At 51.1% G+C, this 23428-nt stretch overlaps 1 protein-coding gene across 2 annotated transcripts in view; it reads left to right on the forward strand.

The window, feature by feature from the left end:
- Positions 1 to 23428, forward strand: part of HLF (HLF transcription factor, PAR bZIP family member) — a 47128-nt gene that overhangs the window by 18887 nt on the left and 4813 nt on the right. For both annotated transcript variants that reach the window (XM_070394073.1, XM_070394074.1), the window contains exon 3: positions 18826 to 19046. In XM_070394073.1, coding sequence (XP_070250174.1) covers positions 18826 to 19046 — 221 coding nt within the window. The remainder of the gene's footprint in view (positions 1 to 18825; positions 19047 to 23428) is intronic.

Below are 23428 nucleotides of genomic sequence, written 5' to 3' on the forward strand. Positions count from 1 at the left end.
CTCCGGCGAGCCTCCTGCAATGGCAGACTCTGCAAATAAACACGCGGACTCTCCCATTCAGCTTTCCCTCGCTGGCCTGTTTTTATTTCTCTGGCCACTTGGTAGTGGCCTTCCCTCTCCAGCCCTGCTCCCTTCTCCAGCTCCCTTTTCTCAGGGACCCAGCGGATCGGTTCACCTTCAGGGAAACAAGCATCTCCTTTCAGAAGGAGGAGGTGGCATGGTTACTTCCTCCGGTTTTCCCTCATACTCCGCCCTTGCAGGTGGCTGCCTGAAGCTGGGCTCGGGGTTGGAAATAAAGTTGATTTTAGCATTGTAAACCCTGCTTAGGAAAGGTCAGGGTGGTTGGAAAACAAAGATGGATGGGAACAATACTGACTTGTCTTTTCTCAACGAAATAGACCCCTCTTGTAAGAAACCATGGACAAACTCTCCCTCCCCCATCACACCAGCCCACAGATTCCATAGGACCGCCGGAGTGCCAAGCCTTACTCTCATTCTAGCGTTTACTGCCTTGGATTGTTGCGTTTGCTGTCAGTGCCCCCAGCCAAGCAGCGACGAGTCAGGATTTAGAGGAGCTTTTCCAGCAAAGTGCATATGCCAGGCTGCTGCTTCTCGGGACAGGCCACCCTGGGAGGCCCCCCACAGTGGCCAGGCTGCCCAGTCCCTCGGGGTCTGGGATGCAGATTCCTGTCTGGCACCTGGTGATGCTGTTGCCTGCTCTGCAGAGGGAGGTGACAGAAACCCATCCCACCTGTCTCAAAAGCCAGCTGGTAATTAGCTTAAAAAAAATAATGCCAAGTTGCCACATGGCCGGGAGAAACACAGGCTCCATGTGGGGGGGCGGGGGGAGTGCTACTTCCCAGCCTAACGCTGTTGCAGTCTCATTAGTCATCCCTGGGGAGGTTAGCTAAGGTTATGGGGGGGTGAAAGTCGCCCTGCTGTGTCAGAGCTGTCTCCAGAAAGGTCAGAGACAGAGTTGAAGTTCAGAACTTTGTTTGAAACTTTGTTCCCCTTCCCCTTATCTGCCAGATTGGTACTTTTGGGGGGGGGGGGCACATTTTCTTTTCTTTTTAAAAATATTTTTTCATGGATTTCAGAGAGGAAGGGAGAGGGAGAGAGAGATAGAAACATCAATGATGAGAGAATCATTGGTCGACTGCCTCCTGCATGACCCCCAGTGGTTGAGCCCTCAACCTGGGCATGTGCCCTGACCAGCAATCGAATCGTGACCTCCTGGTTCATAGGTCGATGTTCCACCACTGAGCCACGCCGGCCGGGGAGGTTTTCTTTCTTGAGGGACAGGAGCTCTGGCAGATGATTGAGATGGTCTGTTGTCAGCCTCGGGCATCCGGTCTCCATGGTGCATTATCCTCCTCGTGTCTTAGCCACGGTTAATGTGTAAGCCCTGGCTGGTGGCCATTTGCCACCTGGCGAGACAACACCTCGAGGCCTGTGCCCCTGTCCTCCGTTGGGGAAGAGTTCAGGGGGTGCAATTTCATTTTATAACTAACTGACGCCTTTGTACGGCTTCAGTTAGCGTGCAGACCGTTAGCGTGCAGCATTCACTGTGTCTGGCCTACTTTGAAAATTAGTATGTTCCATGGTTGGACCTGAGTTGGGACGATCCTCCTGCCAGTGTGAGTACTTTCACGCTGCAGGATCTTTTCATTTTGCATAAAACTGGTGAAGGTAGGGGAACTGCCCCTCTGGGTGCTCTCGTCTCGGTAGCTGCCCGCTGGCTCTCCGCACCTCACTGGGAGGTTTCTCAGAGGCAGGGACTGAGGAGGCTTCTATCCAGCACTACGCACATGCGCTACACTACAGTGGGTACTTACTTAGCATTTGTTATTGCATTTATTTGGGTGACATTGGTTAGTAAAATTATATAGGCCCTAGCTGGTTTGGCTCAGTGGTTAGAGCGTCGGCCTGCGGACCGAAGGGTCTCAGGTTCGATTCCAGTTAAGGGCGCATGCCCAGGTTGGGGGCTCAATCCCTAGTAGGGGGCATGTAGGAGGCAGCCAATCAATGATTCTCTCTCATCATTGATGTTTCCATCTCTCTCTCCCTTCTCCCTTCCTCTCTGAAATCAATAAAGATATATTTTTTAAAAACTATATAGATTTCAGGTGTGCAATTCTATAGTACAACATCTGTATATTTATTGTGTGTTTTCCACCCCCTAGGCATGTCTCCTTCCCCCACTTTACCCTCTCCTACCTCCCCCTACCCCTCTTCCCTCTGGTAATCAGCATACTGTTGTCTGAGTCTATGAGTAGCCCCCTTCCCTCTGACAGCTGTCAATCTGTTCTCTGTATCTATGAGTCTGTTTCTATTTTGTTAGTTGGTTTATTCTGTTCATTAGATTCCACCTGTGAGTGAAATCGTATGGTTCTTGTCTTTCTCTCACTGGCTTACGTCACTGAGCATAACACTCCACAGGTCCATCCATGCTGTCGCAAAGGGTGTATTGGGTGAGTGAAATGACAAGGACCTTACTTTCATTAGTATTGATTTTTTAAAACCTATTTTCATTGATTTCAGAGAGAGGAAAGGAGAGGGAAAGAGAGAGAGATAGAAACATCAATGATGAGAGAGAATCATTGATCAGCTGTCTCCTACAGGCCCCACACTGGGGATCGAGCCCGCACGCCACCTGAGCATGTGCCCTGACCAGGAATGGACCTGTGATCTCCTTGTTCACAGGCCGATGCTCAAACACGCCGGCGGCCTGGCAGTATTGATTTTGAAAGAGTTCCTGTGCCACCTGATGTCTTCAACGCGGTGCATCTTTGCCAAGGGTCGTGATGACGGGACGAGCTTTGGGGCTGGGTGGTCTCAGGAGGCGAAGTGCAGACAGGCCCCTGCTGAAGTGGGACGGGTCAGGGCTCCTGTGAGGCTTCAGTGAGCTGCTCTCCCACATGAACATTTCCCTGTTTTCTGATCGGTTGTTAATAGTGAAGGAGGAAGCGTGTTTTCAGACAAAAGGATTAGGTCCTTACAAACACAGTTGCATCTAGCCCAGCCGGTGTTTCGGCTCGATCCCCAGTAGGGGGCATGCAGGAGGCAGCTGTTAAATGATTCTCTCTCATTGATGTTTCTCTCCCTCTCCCTGAAATCAATGAAAATATTTTAAAAACACACACACAAAAAAACAAATACAGATGGATCTTGACACAACTCCCCCCACCCTTTTTCCAGCCTTGGTGACAGGGATGGAACTGGAAATTGGTAGCATGTTCCAGGATCACCTGTAAAAGTTCTTAAAACTCATCTCACACCTCAAGTGGGCCTTTCACTGAGTGCGTAGACAACGTCCGCGGTGTGTGTGTGTGTGTGTGTGTGTGTGGTGGGCGGGGGGTAGGGGGGATGCCGTCAGAAACGCCGGCTTCCATTGGTTTGGTTGGCAGAGGCGGGAGCGTCTCCATGTGGCTTTTGGGAGTGCGGGCTTATGCAATGGCACTCCTGCCCGTGCCAGCCAGAGGTGGGGCTACTGAAACGGGCACGGCCCTACCCTGGGAGGAGGGCAGGGCTCCCAAGGCCCACGCCCTGCGCATAACCCCCGCCGAGGCTATGCTGCTGGTGGGCCTGCCCTCGGGCTTGCTTCGCGGGCAGCAGCAGGTCAGGCGTTGGGATGGGCTGATCCGGGGATTTGTGTCCTCAATCCCCTGGCGGAGTTCACCCTAAGCCCCTCCACGCTGTGTGCCCACACCGGGGGAAACACTGCGGACCTCCTGGCGACACCCGGAGGGTCTGACCCTTCCCAGGCGCTGCTGCTCTTCATTTCCTGCGTCTCAATGTAGCCATCTATAGGGGAACCCATCCCTCCTACCAGGCCAGACGCCGAGGTCTCGGACAGAAAAGGGCAGAAAATTATTCAGACCACTGAGGCATTCAAAAATCATTTTGAGAAAGGTTTAAAATATAAAAAATAAAAATACATAGCACGTGCCCTTCTTCCTACCACCCAGGTTAGCAATTTGGCATATTCACCATATATATCCATATAGACATTTATTTATGAATTTAAACATTATAGGCCAATTAAGGTCCCGAGCAACTTTTAAAAAAGAGAAATGGCCCGGCCAGTGTGGCCCAGTGGTCGAGCATCAACCTATGAACCAGGAGGTCATGGTTGGATTCCCAGTCATGGCACATGCCCAGGTTGCGGGCTTGATTCCCAACAGGGGGCGTGCAGGAGGCAGCCGATCAGTGGTTCTCTCTCATCATTGATGTTTCTCTCTCTCCCCCTCTTCCTTCCTCTTTGAAATCAATAAAAACATATATTTTTAAAAATAAACAAAATAAAAAAGAGAAATGTATTCACTAACTCATAAGGCTGAACGGTGATATTCCAGGTCTGTTTCCTGAGGTCTTCATCGCTCCCTGTAGGAATCAATGCGCCTGTTGTGCAAGTAGTTACAAGACAAGGCCGCCTCCCTTGGTAGAATGCTGAGTCCCCTTTGGTTGCACTTCCTCGGGGGCGGGGGATGGGGGGGAGCAGACAGCTCTTTGCACAGGTCCTGGGGGTGTTTCCCTTGGAATGTGGAAGGAGTATTCCTTAGCCCTGGGAGAAGCCGCACCAGAGTGACCTTTCCTCGGGGCCAAAGAAACACACACAGATGCACAAAGCCGACCTCAAAGGAAGGGCCTGGAGCGCCCGAAGGCCTCAGCCGTGTGCTGGGACACCGGCTGCCCCAAGGGCTGCAGCTGACGGGGGCACCGGTAGGAAGGCTGTCCTGCATGGTGGTCTGGGCCCTGAGATTTTCCTACCGTCCTCTTTTTTGTTCTTGTTTTTCAACAACACCTATGGCCACCATGGGCTTTCTCTCCCAACATGAAATCCTAAGAACCAGGCACTCCACAATGCGCACCAAGTTTTCTCTGAAGAGAAAGCCTCCACCAGCCCTGGCCAGTGTGGCTCAGCTGGTTGGGCAGTGTCCTGTGCACCGAAAGGTTGCCGGTTTGAATCCCAGTCAGGGCACATCCTGGTTTGCAGGCTCCATCCCCAGTGGGAGGAGACAGCTGATCAATGTTATACTCTCACATCAATGTTTCTCTCTCTCTCCCTTCCTCATGCTCTCAAAATCAATAAAAACATAGGAATTTTTTTTAAGCATGCATGATTTCATGGACAGACCGGCCATCAGCTCTGCATTTGGCCATCCATTGGATGGATGGAGGGAGTGGGAGGAGCTCACTCAGGGTTCACCTCCCTGTGGTTTTCAGAGACACGCTTGGTGCGAGCTCCTCACAGATTCGAAGCCTGGGGAGAAGGTGGTCTTGGGAGCGGTGTGTGCGAAGCATCAGCCCAGGGCATGCGGCAGCACTGGGTAAACACTAGTTCCCTTCCCCTTCCTGCGTCCGAGCCACGTTGTGGGAGAGGCATCAGCAGTCTGGAAGCTAAAAATAGGTCCGTGTGAGGATGCGCCTCTTCTCCCAGGTGTGGGCCAGATGCCGGCTGCCTGCTGAGGACTCGGGGAATGTGACGGCTCCCCTCCCGGGCTGCACAGCTCCGCCCCAGATGGAGAAGCCTCCCTTTTGACACACTTCTTGGATCTGAAAAACAAGAACAAAAAAGAGGATGGTGGGAAAATCTCAGGGCCCGGACTCAGACACGGTCATCGCGTCATTGTCCTAGCTATTTAACAACAATGAAGAGTAACGGAGAACCACAAACAAACAGACGTTGGTTTGGGGGTGCATTTATCCATTTGGCCAGCAGACATTGACTGAGGGCCAACTGTTTACCAGACACTGAACTAAATGTTGGGCATTCAGATATAAGGAAGAGGTCAGCCCTTAAAAACGAGAAGCTTACCAATTGCAAAGAGATAGATAAATAAGAGTATATTGGGCCGGTGTGCTCAGTGGTTGTGCGCCAACCTATGAACCAGGAGGTCACGGTTTGATTCCCAGTCAGGGCACATGCCCGAGTTACGGGTTCAGTCCCCATTGTGGAGAGCGCAGGAGGCAGCCCATCGATGATTCTCTCTCATCATTGATGTTTCTATCTCTCTCTCCTTCTCCCTTCCTTTCTGAAATCAATAAAAATATATTTTTAAAAAGAGTACGTTGGGTATGTACCAGGTGGAACCAGGAAGGCCAGAATGATCTGCTCTGAATGAGATGTAGCAGGAAGGTCAGAGGTGATCCATGAGCTGTGTCTTGAAGAATGAGCAACAATTGTATTGATAGGAAGCATACATTTAAGTGACTCACTGAGGTCTTTCTTGACTGAAATGAAGAGTTCTTTTCCATTAACTATGCACAGGAAATAATTCAGATTATTTGTAGTGTTGAGGGACATGGGATTAGAATAAAAAGGGGGGGAATAGAAAGAGTATGTGTGGTGGTTAATCTACCAAGTGACTAGCTCCCTCCTACCCAGATGAAGGAAGCTTTGCTGCCTCGGAGGGGAGGCGGGGCAGTTGGGCTCCACACGCCCAGGGCAGCCGCATCGGGTGCCTGAGATGTGGTAATATATTTAAAGAAGATATTGGGAGGTTAGAGGCAGATAATTGATGGGACTTGACAGTTGCTGTGGCAACACACCCACTTCCAGAAAAGCAGTGTTAGTGGGAGGGCAGGAACACTCATGGCGCTGCCCGGGCTGCCCTAGGCCTCACACGGCGTGTCCTGGGCCCCAGGCGTGGGCAGGTTGGGAAGCACAGACACCCCACATGGCTGATTGCCGCCCGCCTTTGTGGAATTGACTCTGGAGTAAGATAAGGAGATGCCTAAACCAGAGCAAAGACAACAGGGAAAACGGTGCGAGGAGGAGGAGGGGGAGGTCCCAGCCAGCATCGCCAACTCCACTCAGGAAAACATCTACCCAGTGCTGTATTTTCATAGATTGGATGACCCTGGGTTTCTATGAAAAGAAAAAAAAGTATATGGCTTAAATGTTTGTAAACTTCCCTTTCTAACTTCAACAAAGCATGCTTTGGGTCTAAATAGCATAGAGTAGCGAAAAGACTTGGGCTAATGAAAAATTGGTTTTGACAAGTTTGGGCTGAAGTGCTGGGCGATTTCCTCTGGCCTGCCACCTTCTGGCAAGTTAGAGGTATGACATGTGAAAACTCCCCTCCTGTGTGGGTGGTGCGTTTCCTTACAAGCTTGAGTGTATGAGCTACTGACATCCACAGGGCTAGCGACTTCCTCCAGACCTCAACCAGGGCCTCACGTGAGAATCATCAGTGGATCTTTTCCTTTTTGATAAAAAAATTACCCAAAAATATTTCATTGTGAATGTAGTATATGATCATCTAAGACAGTGATGGCGAACCTATGACATGCATGTCAGAGGTGACACGTGAACTCATTTTTTTTTGGTTGATTTTTCTTTGTTAAATGGCATTTAAATATATAAAATAAATATCAAAAATATAAGTCTTTGTTTTACTATGGTTGCAAATATCAAAAAATATCTATATGTGACACGGCACCAGAGTTAAGTTAGGGTTTTTCAAAATGCTGACATGCCGAGCTCAAAAGGTTCACCATCACTCATCTAAGAGCTAATATGCAAATGCTCATCACGCCCTCGCGCCCTTGCACGGGGACTGGGGGACCTGAGGCCATGCCCCCTGCCCGCGGGGCTTGACGAGGGACCTGAGGCTGCGCCCCACTCCCCTGTGGGGCTTAGTGAGGATGGGGCCGGCCGGGTCTGGGTCTCTCGCGATTTCGAGGCGCACGCGGGTGGGCAGGGACTTGACTCTGGGCCCCGTGGCCCCAGACTCTGACAGGAGGGAGATTTTCATATACATTTTACTAATTTTCTTTCATCTCTGACACTTCTATTATAGAGAAAGGGCAAATAGCAATATTAAAATATTTCCTCTAATTAATTCCCTTTTAATGTGCAAGAATTTTGTGCACTGGGCCACTAGTTTTAAAATAAAGTCAGAACTGAGTGCACAGTACCGCTTGAGTACCAATATCCCACTCGCAGATTTAACTATTAATGGTTTCTTGGATACTCTTCCAGACATTTTCTTTGTGTTTGTAAGCACATATATATTTAGTAAAATGTACAGTTCTGACTTTATTTATGTTACAATGACCATATGTATAGAATGCACATGGGAATGTGGTAATGTATGAATATACATTCTACATAATGTTATGCAACTTGCCTTTTTTATATAATATCTTTTGGACATGTTTTCCTATGAGTACAGCTTCATGAAATCCTATTGTCTGGATGTGCCATAATCTATTTAACAAGCACCTTTAGCTTGTTTTCAGCCTTGGATGCCATTCTTTGTAGATTTGCACAGCATATCTAAAGTTTAAATCCTTAGATGTGGAATTCCTAGATGCCGGATCAAAGTTGTACAGGCTCTGAAAGAATGGTGCTAGTTCAAACGCCCACCACAAGTGTGTGAGAAGGCTCTGTCCCCTTTTATTAAACAAAAACCCAACAAGAAACAAAATACAGAGCCAGGCCCCATGTCCAGCCCCTCTGATGAACGTGGAAGAGCTGCTGAGCATCTGTGTTGTTTAAAAGCTCCACAGTGGCCCTGGCCTGTTTTTCTCAGCGGCCTGTGGACCCAAGGGTCTCAGGTTTAATTCCCGGCCAAGAGCATGTACCTCGGTTGCAGGTTCGATCCCCAGCCCCAGTCAGAGCATGAGTGGGAGACAACCAATCAATGTGAGTTGTTGTGGTTTTTTTTCTCTCTCTCCCCTTTCCATTCACTCTACAAAATCAATGGAAAAAATATCCTCAGGTGACAACTAATTAATTTTTAAAAATAAATAAATTAAAGCTCCACAGTGGCCCTGGTCCCTCACAAGGGTGGGATGTGACAGCCCTGGGAGGAGGGGACAGTGAGGGGACAGTGCTTCACGATGAAACCTCGACTACACCCTTTCAGACCCAACGGCAAGGCTTCCCTTACCGTGGTCCATGGGGAGAAATGGAACCTGTTTGCTCTGCGTTTCCTGCTAAGCTGTGGGTCTTCCTTTACACACACACACACACACACACACACACACGTTAAGTGAATCCGTAATTAACATACGATCATAGTAAAGCTCCAAGAGCCAGAGAAGTAATACCTACGTACAGTTGGGTACTTTAAAAATATATATATTTTTATTGATTTCAGAGAGAGGAAATGAGAGGGAGAGAGAAAGAGAAACATCAATGATGAGAGGGAATCATTGATTGGCTGCTCCCGCACCCTCCACACTGGGGATGGAGCCCGCAACCTGGGCATGTGCCCTGACTGGGATTTGAACCGGGACCCCCTGGTTCATAGGTTGATGCTCAACCACTGAGTCACGCCAGCGGGCCAGTTGGATACTTTTCTCATGTTTCTGTATTGTTTAGTCATCCATTTCTTCTTATAGCCATTTAAGAAAGAATTATTTTGTTTCTTTGGGTGTTGCCTCGGATTCCATTAAAGCTGTTCTTTATCTTATTTCAGCATGAAAGTCCCCGGGCTGATACACAACTTGCCAGTCTGGGGATGGTCTCCTTTCCTTTGCTTTGTTAGCCTCAATAGATGATAGATAGATAGATAGATAGATAGATAATAGATAGATAGAAAGGGAGGGAGAGAGGGAGGGAGGGAGGGAGGGAGGGAGGGAGGGAGGGAGGGAGGGAAAGGGGAAGAAAATGGACTTTTGTTCTCCAGAACACCTGTTCTAAGAACTGCCCATCTTATGCAGCTATTCTGGTAGTTGACCTTCACAACCTGTTTCAGACAACGGTCACTAACCTTCAGGGATCCCTTCCCTTGAGGTCATGCCTTGCCCACTTCTGTGGGTCCCTGTCTACTGAGCTGCTGCCAAGGACAGTGTCCCCAGCTGGGAAGCATGGGACGCCTCCACCTGCCCCCCACCCATCTAAGACCTTTTGTCTCCATCTAACTTTCCTCCTTGAGGAAGCTGACTCCGCCCTTCCCGCCTCATTTGCATGTGCCCTGCATGCATATCTTCACTGTGGCCTCCCTCCCAGCCACTCATGCCCTGATTAGGTAAGAGCTCCTTCCACAAAGGAGCCTGGGGTTAGGAAGTCTGAGCTGATGGAGTCGGGGTTGATCAACACACAGGAATGGGAAAGGATTTCAGAGGCGGTGCAATATTCCGGATCCACGGAAGCGTTGCAGTGTGTGATGGGATTTCCCTTCCCACGCACAGTCCCATTGGGCACTTGCTTCAGAAGCTAAAGGAGAAAGCGTGCAATCAAGTTCAGATCCTGCGTAGTGTTTGGCACTGACTTAGCGCCTGGCTCCTGTGCGCCCACGAGGCACACAGACCTCACCTCGTGCCTGGGGAGCACGGAGCGGATTCCGGTCCCAGACAGATTTCTCCTTAGACACCAGCAGGGGCCCGGCGGGTGTTGCTCGGCAAACCCCAGTGCAAGCTGGAAAACTCCCAACTCTTCCAGAATGACGCATCTCTAAGAAATTGAGTGTTGTTCCAGTGTATGTTAGGAACTGTGGGACCATCCGCTGGCTTAGAAATGTGCCTGAGCCCAGCCGGCATGGCTCAGTGGTTGAATGTCGACCTATGAACCAGGAGGTCACAGTTCGATTCCCAGTCAGGGCACATGCCTGGGTTTCAGGCTCGATCCCCAGTGTGGGGGGTGCAGGTGATCAATGATTCTCTCTCATCGTTGATGTTTCTATCTCTCTCTTTCTCTCTGAAATCAATAACAATATTTTTTAAAAGAAAAGCATACATGTCTGAAATGTACCTGCGTCTCCCCTCTTCCCCCACCAGCGGGTTTAAGAAACCGCTCCATCGTTACTCCTGGTCTAAATCAGTGACTAGAAACTGTTCTCCTATGTGGGTGGGACTTGAATTTATTTGAGAAAACCTGAGTGCCCACCTTTTCCCAAATTTTGGTTTGCATGTGAGCGTGAAAAGCAGGCGCATGCCCACGGAATGTTGATTCAGATGACAGATGGCTGTAAACTCTCTACATTGCTCCGTCGTCTTCCCTTTCTCTCCGCCTCAATGACTGGTGCCCGAGCTGCCACCGCTTTATAATGTAACTCCTCCCGTGACACCTCGTCTCACAGGTATGAGCCGGTCGGCAGGACTAGCCTCGTGCAGTGAATTCATGAAGTTAGTCTGCCTTGCAGCGGCTGCCTGGGCTGCAGTATTAGGCCATTACTCACCTCCCCGCAAATGAGACGCTGGGGGCACAAGTCCATTTTGTTTAGTTACCAGCTGACTTCGTAGAATTAAGTTGATTTTCCCCCCAGGATCCATATCCCTGATTTAGCATAATCCCCCCCACCCCTCCTCAGGCAGGTCCTATTGCCTAGCAACACTTGTTCAGTAACCTTTCAGAACGATCACTAAGGAAGAGAGAAAACGTCCCCATTCTGTTATTCACACAGCCCGTGGCCCAGACCTTTCTAATTGCAGGTGGTCCAGGGGGTCTCTACAGGTTTTCCCCTACCATCCTCCCTGCCTCTGTAGCCCAGGCACCCCAGACAGACACTCGCCAGACCAAGAATAAAAAAAGATAGACCGTGGGAACTTGAGGTATTGGTGCACAGGTAGCAAAGGGAAAGACCTCTCTTAGGCTGGGTTGCTCAGCATCTCAAGGTGTAGACACGCCTCTCAAAATACTCCCACAGAGAAGGGAAAGCAGGCACCCAACGTCCCGAGAAGCGTGTAAGCACCCCAGGGTCCCTGCCCGGGCAGATGCGGGTGCTGCTGCATGAGGGAAATCGCCGGACATTAGCCGTTGGCATTCCTTTTGCTGGTGGACATGAGTGGGTGGAGGTGGAAGTGTAGACAGGGCTTTGGAGTTCGCCTTAATTTGAGTGTGCTCTCCCAACTATTTGTACTTTTTAAAAAAAAAAACATTTTTATTGCTGAAACCGGTTTGGCTCAGTGGATAGAGCATCGGCCTGCGGACTAAGGGGTCCTGGGTTCGATTCCAGTCAAGGGCATGTACCTTGGTTGCGGGCACATCCCCAGTAGTGGGTGTGCAGGAGGCAGCTGATCGATGTTTCTCTCTCATCGATGTTTCTAACTCTCTATCCCTCTCCCTTCCTCTCTGTAAAAAATCAATAAAATATATATTGAAAAAAAAACATTTTTATTGATTTCAGGGAGGAAGGGTGAGATAGAAACATCAATGATGAGAGAGTATCATTGATCGGCTGCCTCCTGCACGCTCCACACGGGGGATCAAGCCCACAACCCGGGTATGTGCCCTGACCCAGAATCAAACCATGACCTCCTGGTTCACAGGTCAATGCTCAACCACTGAGCCAATCCGGTTGGGTTGTTCATAGTCTTATGGGCAAGGACTTTGCCTGACATGATTTCCCATCTAGTTTGAGAATAGCTATTGCTTCAAAGTTACAGTCACTTAATCTGATAAATCTCCTAGGCTGGCATACGCCAAGTGCAATGTGATACAGACATTAAGTGTAAGGGACGTTAGAAGTTGTGATCGACCCTGGGACAGTCACGAGGAGGAAGGCTTGACTTGGACTTGATGGACGGTCGGCCTGGTAGAGGTGGAGAGGATGTGAGGGAAGAATGTCCAGGGAACAAGGCAGACCCGCTTGGCGGGAACAGAGAACACAGGATGGGAGCTTCAGAGGTTCTCGGGCGCCAGACAAGGAGTGTGGACGGGGAGGCGGTGGGAAGCCATCGGCCACCGTTGATCACGGTAGAGATGTCCTGGGAAGAGCAACCTGCTGGCTGTGTCGGCAGATAGGACTGCAGGGCCGGGAGACCAGTTCAGAAGGTACTGCAGTTGGCCAAGTCCTCCGTGGATGGGCCTGCCCTTGGCCTATGACCGGGATCTGAACCACCAAGGAAAACCTCCATGGAACGTCCGGGACTATGTATTGCTAGAGTCTGAATGAGCCTCTGCTCTCATCCCAGACTCTCATCCCAGGGATTCACTGAAGCCAGGGATCCCCACAAGTTCCCACCGCTCTTGGAGTGCGGGGGTTCTGGCCCGGGGTTCATTTCTCCCTCCCGCATGAGCGGTGTGTGGGTGACTGACCGGATGGAGACGTCGTTCCCAGGCCCCAGGAGACCCGGAGGAGAGTGTGGTCACTGGGAGTCTGGAGGCTGAATATGGCTCCGAGATGCCCGCAGGCTGGAGGCAGGGATCGCGGTGCACAGAGCCAGCGGGGACTCTGTGTGAACTTGGGTGAGAGAAGGGCACGGGGCGCTGGCCAGGGGCCAAGGCCAGGCAGCGTTGGAAAAGCGTGTTTACTTGTGGGCGCGCAGCTTGGAGACGCGCACAGGAAAGCATTTCCGTGGGTCTCCTTGAGAGACCGCACCACCGCAGACACACCTGAATGCTATTCGTGTTCATCCGGAAGCTCCAGCTTTAAAACAATCCTGTTTTTCTTCCTATGTTTGTTTGGCTTGGTGTGGGGGGTGGGGGCTGGGGAGAGGAGGAAGGGTGTTGTTTGGGCAGAGTGCGGGCTGTTTGTTCACCGTGGGCTCCTGGCTTCTCGGTGGATGCGAGGACCGTGTCACTTATCCCGTCCCCGACCCCACTCTCTCCGCTGTTTTCAAACAAAAATTTAACTTTGCCCGGAGGTGGGCAGTCAGCTTAATCATCCGCCGTGGCAGCACCTCAGAAAGTGCGGGTTTCCGATGGCTGGGCCTGCACCTTTCTCCAACTCAGACAATTAAGGAGGCCCCCAGGGCCCACGTGGTGCCGATTCAAGGGGTGCACGTTGGCATCGGAAAAGGAAGGAGCCTCTGAAATAGACTCCAGGGATGGGCGAGCTTGTTTCTCTGCTGGAGAAGAAGGCATCCCCATCCTCCGACACCCAGTGAATTGCTCGGTGGCTCAGTTTCGCCATAGGCAAGGGGTACCCATTGGCCTGCTTCTAGGGACGTCGGAGGGCAGAGGGAGGCGGCCAGTGGGGGGCACATAGTCCACCCAGGGCCAAGTGAGCATGGACATGAAAGCAGCAGCCCCCAGCCCTGCTCCTCTGCGGGGTGACTGTGCCCACACCCCAGGGGCTCTGAGGACGGCCTCGGACACACGCTGGACTGGAGCCTCCCCTTGAACCTCCAGACGTCTCCTGTGGCTTGGCCTCCGGTGTGTGGACGCGGGAGGCTTGAAATGGTCACTGGCTCTCATAGCCACTGTCGCCAGGGCAGCCTAGGGCGGGACTGGGCCTCTATGCTTTCAGGACCGCCGAAGCACAGAGGAATACGAACACTCGGAGCCAGTGGGCAGCTGGCTGGGACGTGACCGTCTGTTTCCCAGGCCTTCCCCTCACCACGCATTCCCTCCCGTACAAGGAAACGAGGCCTGCATTCTCCCGCTGCAGTTCCGTACCTGCGGGTGTGTGTGTGTGTGTGTGTGTGTGTGTGTGTGTGTGTGAAGGACATCGCCTCTTGTTTCCCACTCACAACCCTCCATACACACCTCAGGGGGCCAGTGTTGCAAGATCTGAACTGTATCTCATGCAGGCCATAGTCTCAGGCACCGGGAGTTCATTTCCGGCCCATCTGCTACTTCTCTGTGCCCTGAGGTGCTGGGGCAGCTACGAGGAAAGGAGAGGGGGCTGTCTGGGGGCATGGTGAGAAGTCAGGGCCCACTCGAGCTCTGACCACAGCTGGAACGTCTGCTGCATCCTGTGTACCTGACTCCAGACGTCTATGGTTTGAGCTCCTTTGGTCTCACCTCTCAGTTCCAGGAGGTGGGTTTCTGCTGACACGCTGGCCTGGAGCGTGATGATAAACGCGCTTGGAATGAGAGGCTGGTTAAGCCAGCCCCGGCGCCTGCCAAGGCGGGAGCTGCTGAGTCACGTCCGGGCACCATGGGCACCTGCACAGTCCCAGGGCAGAGGGCTTGTCCTGGACACGGGGTCACACGGGTCACATCCCAGGCCTCACTCGGGCTGCAGGTAGAGGAGAGTGGGAGCCAGGGGAGTGTGTGAGGGGAGGTGTGCCCCCACAGCCCTGGAGGGGCCCTCCCACCTACTGCCCATCCCACCTGGCCCTGTGAGATGATATTTCCCCACTTGACAGACGAGGGAACAGGACTCCCCGTGCTGGAGCGACAGGCCCTGGGCCACAGAGCTGTTTAGGGGCAGAGCCACGATGAGTCCACATCTGTCTGCACCTGCTGATGAGCCGTGTGTCTCAGGGCAGGTCAAGGTGGAGGGACGAAGGCCAGCGCAGAACCTCAGCACAGAGTCCCAAATGCCTTTCTTCACTCGAACGGGCCAAGCAAGCGTTCCTTGAAATACTGATAATGTAAGGGCATGGACGTACAACATCCCTCCCTGTGCCACGCCCTTGGAAGCCAGCTTCATAGCCCCCTGAGAGACTATGTGAGACATCCTCAGCCAGGATCCTCCCCCTCCCCCTCCCCCAAGAGGCAGGTCTCAGCCATCAGAGGCTTTTTAAGGGCACATGTTGGGTTGCCGGCTCAGTCCCCAGTAGGGGGCGTGCAGGAGGCAGCTGATCAATGATTCTCTCTCATCATTGATGTTTCTCTCTCTCCCTCTCCCTTCCTCTCTGAAATCAATAAAAATATATTTAAGAAAAAAGAAAGAAGGAAGAGAGGAAAAGGGAATGGGGTGCTGGTTGCCTATAACTTCCTGGGGGCTCTTGACCATGAGGCTATTCCTGCCTTTTGGGGGGGACCACCTGCTGCCCAGGAACATGTGGATCTAGAGAGGAGGGACCTGCAGGGTCCTCCCCTTTCTTCCTCTCCTGCCCCTTTGAGGGGAGCGAAGTGGATGGGAAAGAGCATGGGCTGTGGGTGGAATGCACCGAGACTGGGCTGCACCTGACCTTCTAGCTTTCTGGCCCCACCCCCATTTCCTGGTGCAGAAAGTGGGGGGCACCTACCCCCCTGCAGTGTGAACTGAGGGTTCAGTGCAGTGATCTAGTTAGGCGCCTGCCCAGGCCCCCACCAGGACTCACTTGGGTGCACCAAGTCCATTGCTTCCCTCAGGCCATTACATGATTGAGAACTTGCATTTTATCCCAACCAGCAAGGCTCAGTGGTTGAGCATTGACCTATGAACCAGGAGGTCATGGTTTGATTCCCGGTCAGGGCACATGGCCGGGTCACGGACTCGATCCCCAGTGTGGGGTGGGCAGGAGGCAGCAGATCAATGATTTTCTCTCACCGTTGATGTTTCTCTCTTCCTCTCCCTCTCCCTTCCTCTCTAAAATAAATAAAAATATATTATTTTTAAAGAAAAGAGCTTGAGTTTTGGAGTCAGAAAGATGGTGAGGTTAGTCCCTGCTTCTTCTACCAGCTGGGCAGCCCCAGGCAAATGATTATTTCTGAACTTGTCTTATACTATTCCTATTCTTTATTTCCATGTCTGGAAAATGGAAATACCAATGATTCCACCTTCCTAGGGCTGTGGTGGGGATTAAATGAAGTAATACATCGGCTGGTGAAGCCAGGGCTCCACCCAGATACTATGGCTGTGACTCAGGGTGATTCCACCCGGGGACTTCACGCGTTCACCCCTCCGTAAAGGGTAACAGATGGACCCCTTCCATTGCTTGCATACTGGATTGAACTGGCCTATAGTTTTACCCGTGTTTCTGTTGACGGCGGTTACTGTGCGGAGAGAGGTGTTGGAAAAGGGCCGCTCAGACCAAAGCGACCTTTACAGCAGGCCGTTCAGTGGTTTGTGCTGGAGTCCTGGACAGCACCCACTGGGCACCGTCTGAGGCTGGCGCAAAGGAGGTGTGTGTGAGTGTGTGTGTGTGTGTGTGTGTGTGTGTGTGTGTGAGTGATTCGTTGTTGCCTTAATGTCAGCGCAGCAGCATGTGAGGCTCAGACACTTGGAAAGTAGGGGCATCTGGACAGATCCCCAGCTGCTGGGGTTCAGGGGACTCCTCCTTTAACCTGTGCCTGAGCGTTTTCTTTCCCATCCTCTGTCTTTCTCTTTATTTCCCCCTTATGTCCTTCTTTCCTCTCTTCCTTCCTTCCTCACTCCTTCCTTCCCTTCTTTCATTCTGGTGGTTCTTCGGTTTCTCAATTCCTTTCTCTCTCTTTCTCTCCTTCCTCCCGCCCACTCCCCCCTCTGGTCCCTCCTGCTCCTGGCCTCCCCTCTTCCTTTCTGAGCCTTCTCTCTCCGCAATGTTTGGCTTAGCCTCCCGAGCGTATTACGTGCAAAGTAAGCAAAGTCCATTTTTTGAAAATCATGGTTTTTTTTTCTGATTTTTAAAGTAAAAGATACTTATGGTAGATAATTTGCAAAATATAATAAATAAAAAGAAAAGAAGTCCCTGTTTCCAACAAGTGTCCTCGTTGGGGCCTGGGAGTGTTTATTTCCGGTGACCCCATCGTTTGCACAGAGCTTCCTCTCCGTGTGTGCTCTACCTCAGGACCGGGTGCCCCCGCCAACGAGACGAGGTCCCCATCCCGTGGAGCTTCCGTGTGAGCGGAGGGAGGTGGTCAACAGACGTCAGACACGAAAGATGATTTTGGGTGGAGACAAGTATTGTAAGGAAATGAAACGGGACGGTGCAGGGGAGCCGGGGAGCCGAGGAGGTGGCATTCGAGCTGGTGTCTGGATGTGTATCAGATTGGGAACATTTAGAAAATGAATATTTAATTCCGAGGAAGTGCATTCTCATAAGTGTTGGTGCAAGTGTAAATAGATGTGACAGTTTAGCAGAACGTTTGGCAACATAAGACACACATGCCCGTTGCATGAGCAGTGCCATTTCGTGGAATCTTTTTTACAAAAGTGCTCACATATTTAAGAACCCGTCCTCGTTGGAGAGTGATTGAGGAAATATACTGAACCTTTGAGAAGAACAAAGGAGTTCTCTTCCTTTACACTAACATGGGGGATGTATGTGGTATATGGAAAGCGTTAAGGAAGAGATACGGTAGTCAGCGTGTCTGTGCAACAGCCAAGGTCTAAGAGGCTCACACAGGCGTCATCTCTAGGAAACGTTCCCTAACCTCCCTGTTATGCACTGCTGCCCACGCACTGCTGCCCACACTCTGGACGCACGTGAGGTTGGCATCCATTCGGGCACTGTCACTGTGTCCTCACTGGCTAGTTGTTGGACTGGTTCCCTGATTTGCCTGGAAAACACTTTGAAGGTAACAGTCATATATTTCTAGCCATTGTACCTGTAAGCACCTGACATGGAGCTGGTCCATGGATATGTTGCAGAAAAGAATGAACACAGGTGTTTGTTTGTTTTTTAATATATTTTTATTGATATCAGAGAGGAAGAGAGAGGGAGAGAGACATAGAAACATCAATGATGAGAGAATCATTGATTGCCTGCCTCCTGCAAGCCCTCTACTGGGGATCCAGCCCACAACCTAGGCATATGCCCTGACCGGGTATCGAACCCTGACCCCCTGGTTCATAAGTCGACAGCCAACCCCTAAGCAATGCCGGCTGGGCTGAACACAGGTATTTTTTAATTTAGTTGGTGACCATGTGTTTGTGGGTCTTGGTTGTGCGTAATCTGAGTAAAGTCCTGCTTGGTGGTGCTCCCAGGAACACCATAGGGATGAATAAGATGAACAGGGTTAGGGTCAGATATCAGTAACATGCAGACTTGTCACTCACCTTGAAGAATCACCAAGCTGTGTCTAGTGGGTCTCCCTAGGGCAGTGGTTCTCAACCTTCTGGTCCTTTAAATACAGTTCCTCATGTTGTGACCCAACCATAAAATTATTTTTGTTGCTACTTCATAACTGTAATGTTGCTACTGTTATGAATCGTAATGTAAACATCTGATATGCAGGATGGTCTTAGGCGACCCCTGTGAAAGGGTCGGTCAACCACCAAAGGGGTCTCGACCCACAGGTTGAGAACCACTGCCCTAGGGTGTTGATGAATTGAAACTCCCATGTTGTTCCAGGTCAGCTGTTGCCGGCGAACCGCAATACACCGAGTCCCATCGATCCCGACACCATCCAGGTCCCAGTGGGTTATGAGCCGGACCCGGCAGACCTCGCCCTGTCCAGCATCCCTGGCCAGGAAATGTTTGACCCTCGCAAACGCAAGTTCTCCGAGGAAGAACTGAAGCCGCAGCCCATGATTAAGAAAGCTCGCAAAGTCTTCATCCCTGAGGATCTGAAGGTAAATTGGAACTGGTAACCAGGCCGTGGGCAGGTAGAGAGTGGGAGGCTCAAGAGGCGGATTAAAAGGGTGACCCCGGGAAGACCACACAAGCTGGTGAACAAAGGACTCTTGGTTTCTGATCCTCTTTCTTGGCATGTGACTCTCAGCAAGTTGCTTCCTCGCTGGGTGTCTTCTGAAACATGCCTTTCATGTCTCGATAATGCACAGAAAGAAGGAGGAGCGATAAAATGTTGGAGATATTTGCAGCCCATGAAGGAGGCAGTCTGCAAGGAAACACATGAAAGGCCAATAAAATCAAACTATAACCTTTCAAGGTTGGAAAGAGAGAAAATCATTGGGGAAGGGCATCTTGGCCTCCCAGTCTTACAAGGGAAATTCCCTGTGGGGATTGATTGATTGATTGATAACTAATTGCTGTCCTTTCCCGGAAGGCCTCGGGGAACAACAGCTGGAGACAGGACCCCTCTCTACACGGCCCACCTCGGGTGACCAGGGCGGGATTTTGTTAAAGAAGCTGGTGGGTTCCCTGACACTACTTCTTAGTAATGTTCTCTTTATACCTCAAATAATGATCACTTGAATATCTCAACAAAAGGTTAATTCCAAGTTGGTTTTTCTCTGCTGTGTTGAAGGGACACATTATTTATAAAGGAACATAGGTTTATCTTGGAAAGTCAGATGCAACTTAAAATTATTCTGACACATTTAATGAACCTTAGGGAGGGAATTCTTTAAAATGTTGCATGTCCACTGGCATTAAATTAGAACCACTTTTGATTAGCTGTTGCTTAGACTTGTGTGTTTATGCTTCATTCCAAGCATATGGACAATGAAGATATGATTATCTACATTCAAGGTATTGGCAGCAAGCGTAATTCATTAACCCTTTCCTAATGTCCGACCCCCATCTCTCGGGCCTCAGTACGGTTCAGATGGAGTGTGGCTCCTTGGCTGGGAAATGGGAGTTTGGGGCATTGTCCTGGGACTGGCTTAGACTCCTTACCTCTACTTTTCCATCCAGAAAGAGCATTGGAGGGGAAGTGTCTGGCAGATTTGAATCACTGCCGTCATCTCCGTACCTGGAGGGATGCAGAATTGTCAGGGCTGAGCAGACCTCGGAGATTCACTAGACCAAGTTACCCTTTTGTAGTTGAAGAAATGGAGAGGCAGAAGGTGAGATAGGCCAGCACTGCTCACTGCTAGGTAGAGCAGTGATGGCAAACCTATGGCAAACCTAAGGGACAGATCAGTAGCTGTCCCCCTGAGAATCAGAAGAGGAAAGTGCATAGTAAAACACCAGAACATCTAACCTGGCCAGGGAATTGCTGGTTAGCCTACGAAGGGGTGTGAAGGGGCACCATCAGGTTAGGTTCTTGGGCGAGTAGGTATCTTCTTTGGACTGGATGGTTTCTCTCATCTTGTGCGCTTAGCCGTCTGGCTGTGTTTCAGAGCTCATCTCTTATACTAAACCCAGCAACCTGTACGGCATGGATTTCCTTTTGAATGGAAGGTAGTTTGAAAGGATGCTGCTGAGTAATAGACGTAGCTTCCAGCCAGACCTTCGTAGGGTCTCCCAATTTACAAGGTCAAAGCAGAGGGCAAGCCTACCTAACATCCCAGGTAACCTTGGCAACAGAGAGACCACGTGGAAACCTTCTGGGCTGGGATTCTGCATCTCACTGTTGTCAGAGCCAGGCCTGACCTTTTCCTGCGGCAGGTGGGAGAGGGTGGGGACATCCTCCTGCCGCGTGCCCTTGGATTTCTCCAGTTGGGAGGAAGCCTCGGGCCACAGACCACGTGCTTGTGGGAAGCGGGACGCTCTGAGCTTGGGTGGGTGGGAGACCCGACTGTGGCCCCAGCACTGGATGAGCAAACCTACTGAGTGAACCGGCCTTCCCCACCGCTGCCCGTGCTTCCTCCCTTGAGCCATGCGTTTGGGTCGGCATGCGTCCCCCGGGAGGGTGAAGGGGTGGCACACGGGGACTCCCAGCTGAGACTCTGATCACTTTGATATCTTCATACTTTGCAGCATCCATTCATTCACTTGACACATATTTTTCACTTGAGACAGAGAAGTTGGTTGAGTGAACTGGTAACTCCCTGGGCCCTGTGATGCTAGTGTGTGCCAAGCCCTGTGTCAGGGGCTGGGGATTCGGAGGTGAATTGGTCCTGGCATTGTTTCTTACCCTCCAGGCACTCCTAGTCTGGTGAGAAGGGATGCTGGCCTGGTTGGAGGAGGAGGCTTCAGGAAGATGATGGGAGAGGACTGAGGGCTCGGTCCTTGCTGGGTGGGGGTGACTGGCAGCCAGGTGGCATCTGCCCCTGGGGGCAGAGGAGAAGGGGACAGGGGATGTGGTGCCAAATGTATCAGCCCCTCAGTCTCCTGCAATACAGAGGGCGGCAGCCTGGCTTTTCTCCGCCAGGACAGCCCTGCATCCTCCCTGCCTTCTGCATCCTCCCTCCATTCCTGTTCCCACTCCCCATTCCTCGCCTTTCCTAACTCATCTCCAGGTGTGGACGGGGGAGGCTGGGGGTGTAACTGCCTCAGAGGTGAGAGCTCCAAGAGACGGAGAAGTTGGTTGAGTGAACTGGTGGCTCCCAGGGCCTTATGATGTGGTCACAAGTCCATGGCCTACACCCCATCTGTCCCCCCAACACACACAGCTTCCACAGTATCCCAGGGGGTGAGTCTCACGTCCTTCTGCAGCTCGTGGGTGCCTGTTGCCCTGGGTGCAGGTTCGAACACATCCTAAGTCAGCCCCTCTTTTGAATGACCTTGGAAACCACACTCCAAGGAGCATTGAGGAGGCTGGCAGACCTCCTGACACACCACGGGGAGGGGGGTGTGGGGGGGAATTGGGGTTTCCATCAAAGAAACACAAACAACTTGGGGCTATACCAGAGGCTACACTTGGGCCCATTCAGCCCTGGGAAACCTTTCACTCCCCCAGCTCCTCCCAGCTTCTCTCATCCACTGGCGTGGCCCTCCGCTTCCTCCATCCCCCTGCTCCCTTTCGGAAGCAAAATAACAAATCCCACCAACAGCCGTTGCACACCTGCCCAAGCTAACTCCTCTCTAAGGACAGTTCTGGTAGCAGCCAGTACGAAGGTCTTTTGTTTTCCCAGTTTGTTACATATCATGAAATATATAGAAAGCTGAGAGCGCTTTGTAAATAAAATTCCAGCCTGTGAAAGCCACAGAGGTGCCTGCACACGCTGTCCGTCTCACACCTTCTGTCCTTGATTAGGGCGGATGTCTGCTGAGGGTAAGGGGCAGGTATGGGGGCGGGCCACTGACCTTGGACCTGGCTTGCAGCCTTGGCCCCAACTCATGTGACCTCGTCCAGTGCCAACTGCCCCTTGGAATCCTGGGGGAGGGTGAGAACTGGCCTCACCCACTTACTCTGGGTGGCATGTAACTGCAGGTACTGGGCTTGCCAGGATCCAGAGCGATTTGCTCTTGCCAGTTGTTGAAAAGAGGGGCGGGGGCAGGGGGAGTGGCAAAATGCACCAGGTGGCACCATAGATCAGTTAGGAAGGGCTAAAAGAAGGCTTGCCATGAGTGTTAGTCTTCCCAGGAGTGTTTTCCTTTCTTCTGGCAGGAGGAGCCGGGAGGGGGAAGGGGGAAGAAGGGACTGCTTTCTTGTTGACCACAGTTAAACATTACTCAGGCTAATTAATGCACAGAGACCCGTGAAACAGGAAATAAGAGTCAATTATTTAAATGCTAGCCACCACTAGGAGTATGTTGATGTGGTGGCAGGTAGAAGTTTGGTGGGTTTTTCTCAATTTCTGGTTTTAATTGCCAAAATGTGCATGCCCATTATGTCATATGCCAACAGTTCAGAAGGAAATAAACTAAGAAGTTAAAGATCCCACCTTTCTCCTTGGACCCCTCCCTCGAATCCTCCTCTGAAGGCATCACTTTTCACAGCTTGGCATCAGTCACTCTGGGCCTCTTTGTACGAATACGTAATATTGTGATTTTTACTGTTGTTTCCACCACATCATAGTATATCATGGACATCTTTCTGGTTCGACTGGATCATCATTTTTAATAGCTGCAGAGTATTCGCCATCATTATTTAGTTATCAAATCTCTTACCAATAATTAGGTTCCCCTCCCCACTCCTTTCCTGTTGCAAACGGTGCCACAGTAAACACGGTGCCTGTGTCTGTGTGCACAGGCATGAAGGTTGCTGCAGGAGGAGACGTTAGAGGTGGGGTAGCTGGATCAGTGGTGCGTGCATTGAAGTAGTTGACAGATATTGCCCAGTTGCCTTCCAGCAATATTGTATCAACCCTAAATCCAAAAGCTTATGAGGCCCAGCCAGAATGGCTCAGTGGTTGAGCCTTGACCTATGAGCCAGGAAGTCATG

The sequence above is a fragment of the Myotis yumanensis genome, unplaced genomic scaffold, assembly GCF_028538775.1.
Source record: "Myotis yumanensis isolate MYYU_CA2020_CCGP unplaced genomic scaffold, mMyoYum1.0.hap1 SCAF_16, whole genome shotgun sequence".
Classification (NCBI taxonomy): domain Eukaryota; kingdom Metazoa; phylum Chordata; class Mammalia; order Chiroptera; family Vespertilionidae; genus Myotis; species Myotis yumanensis.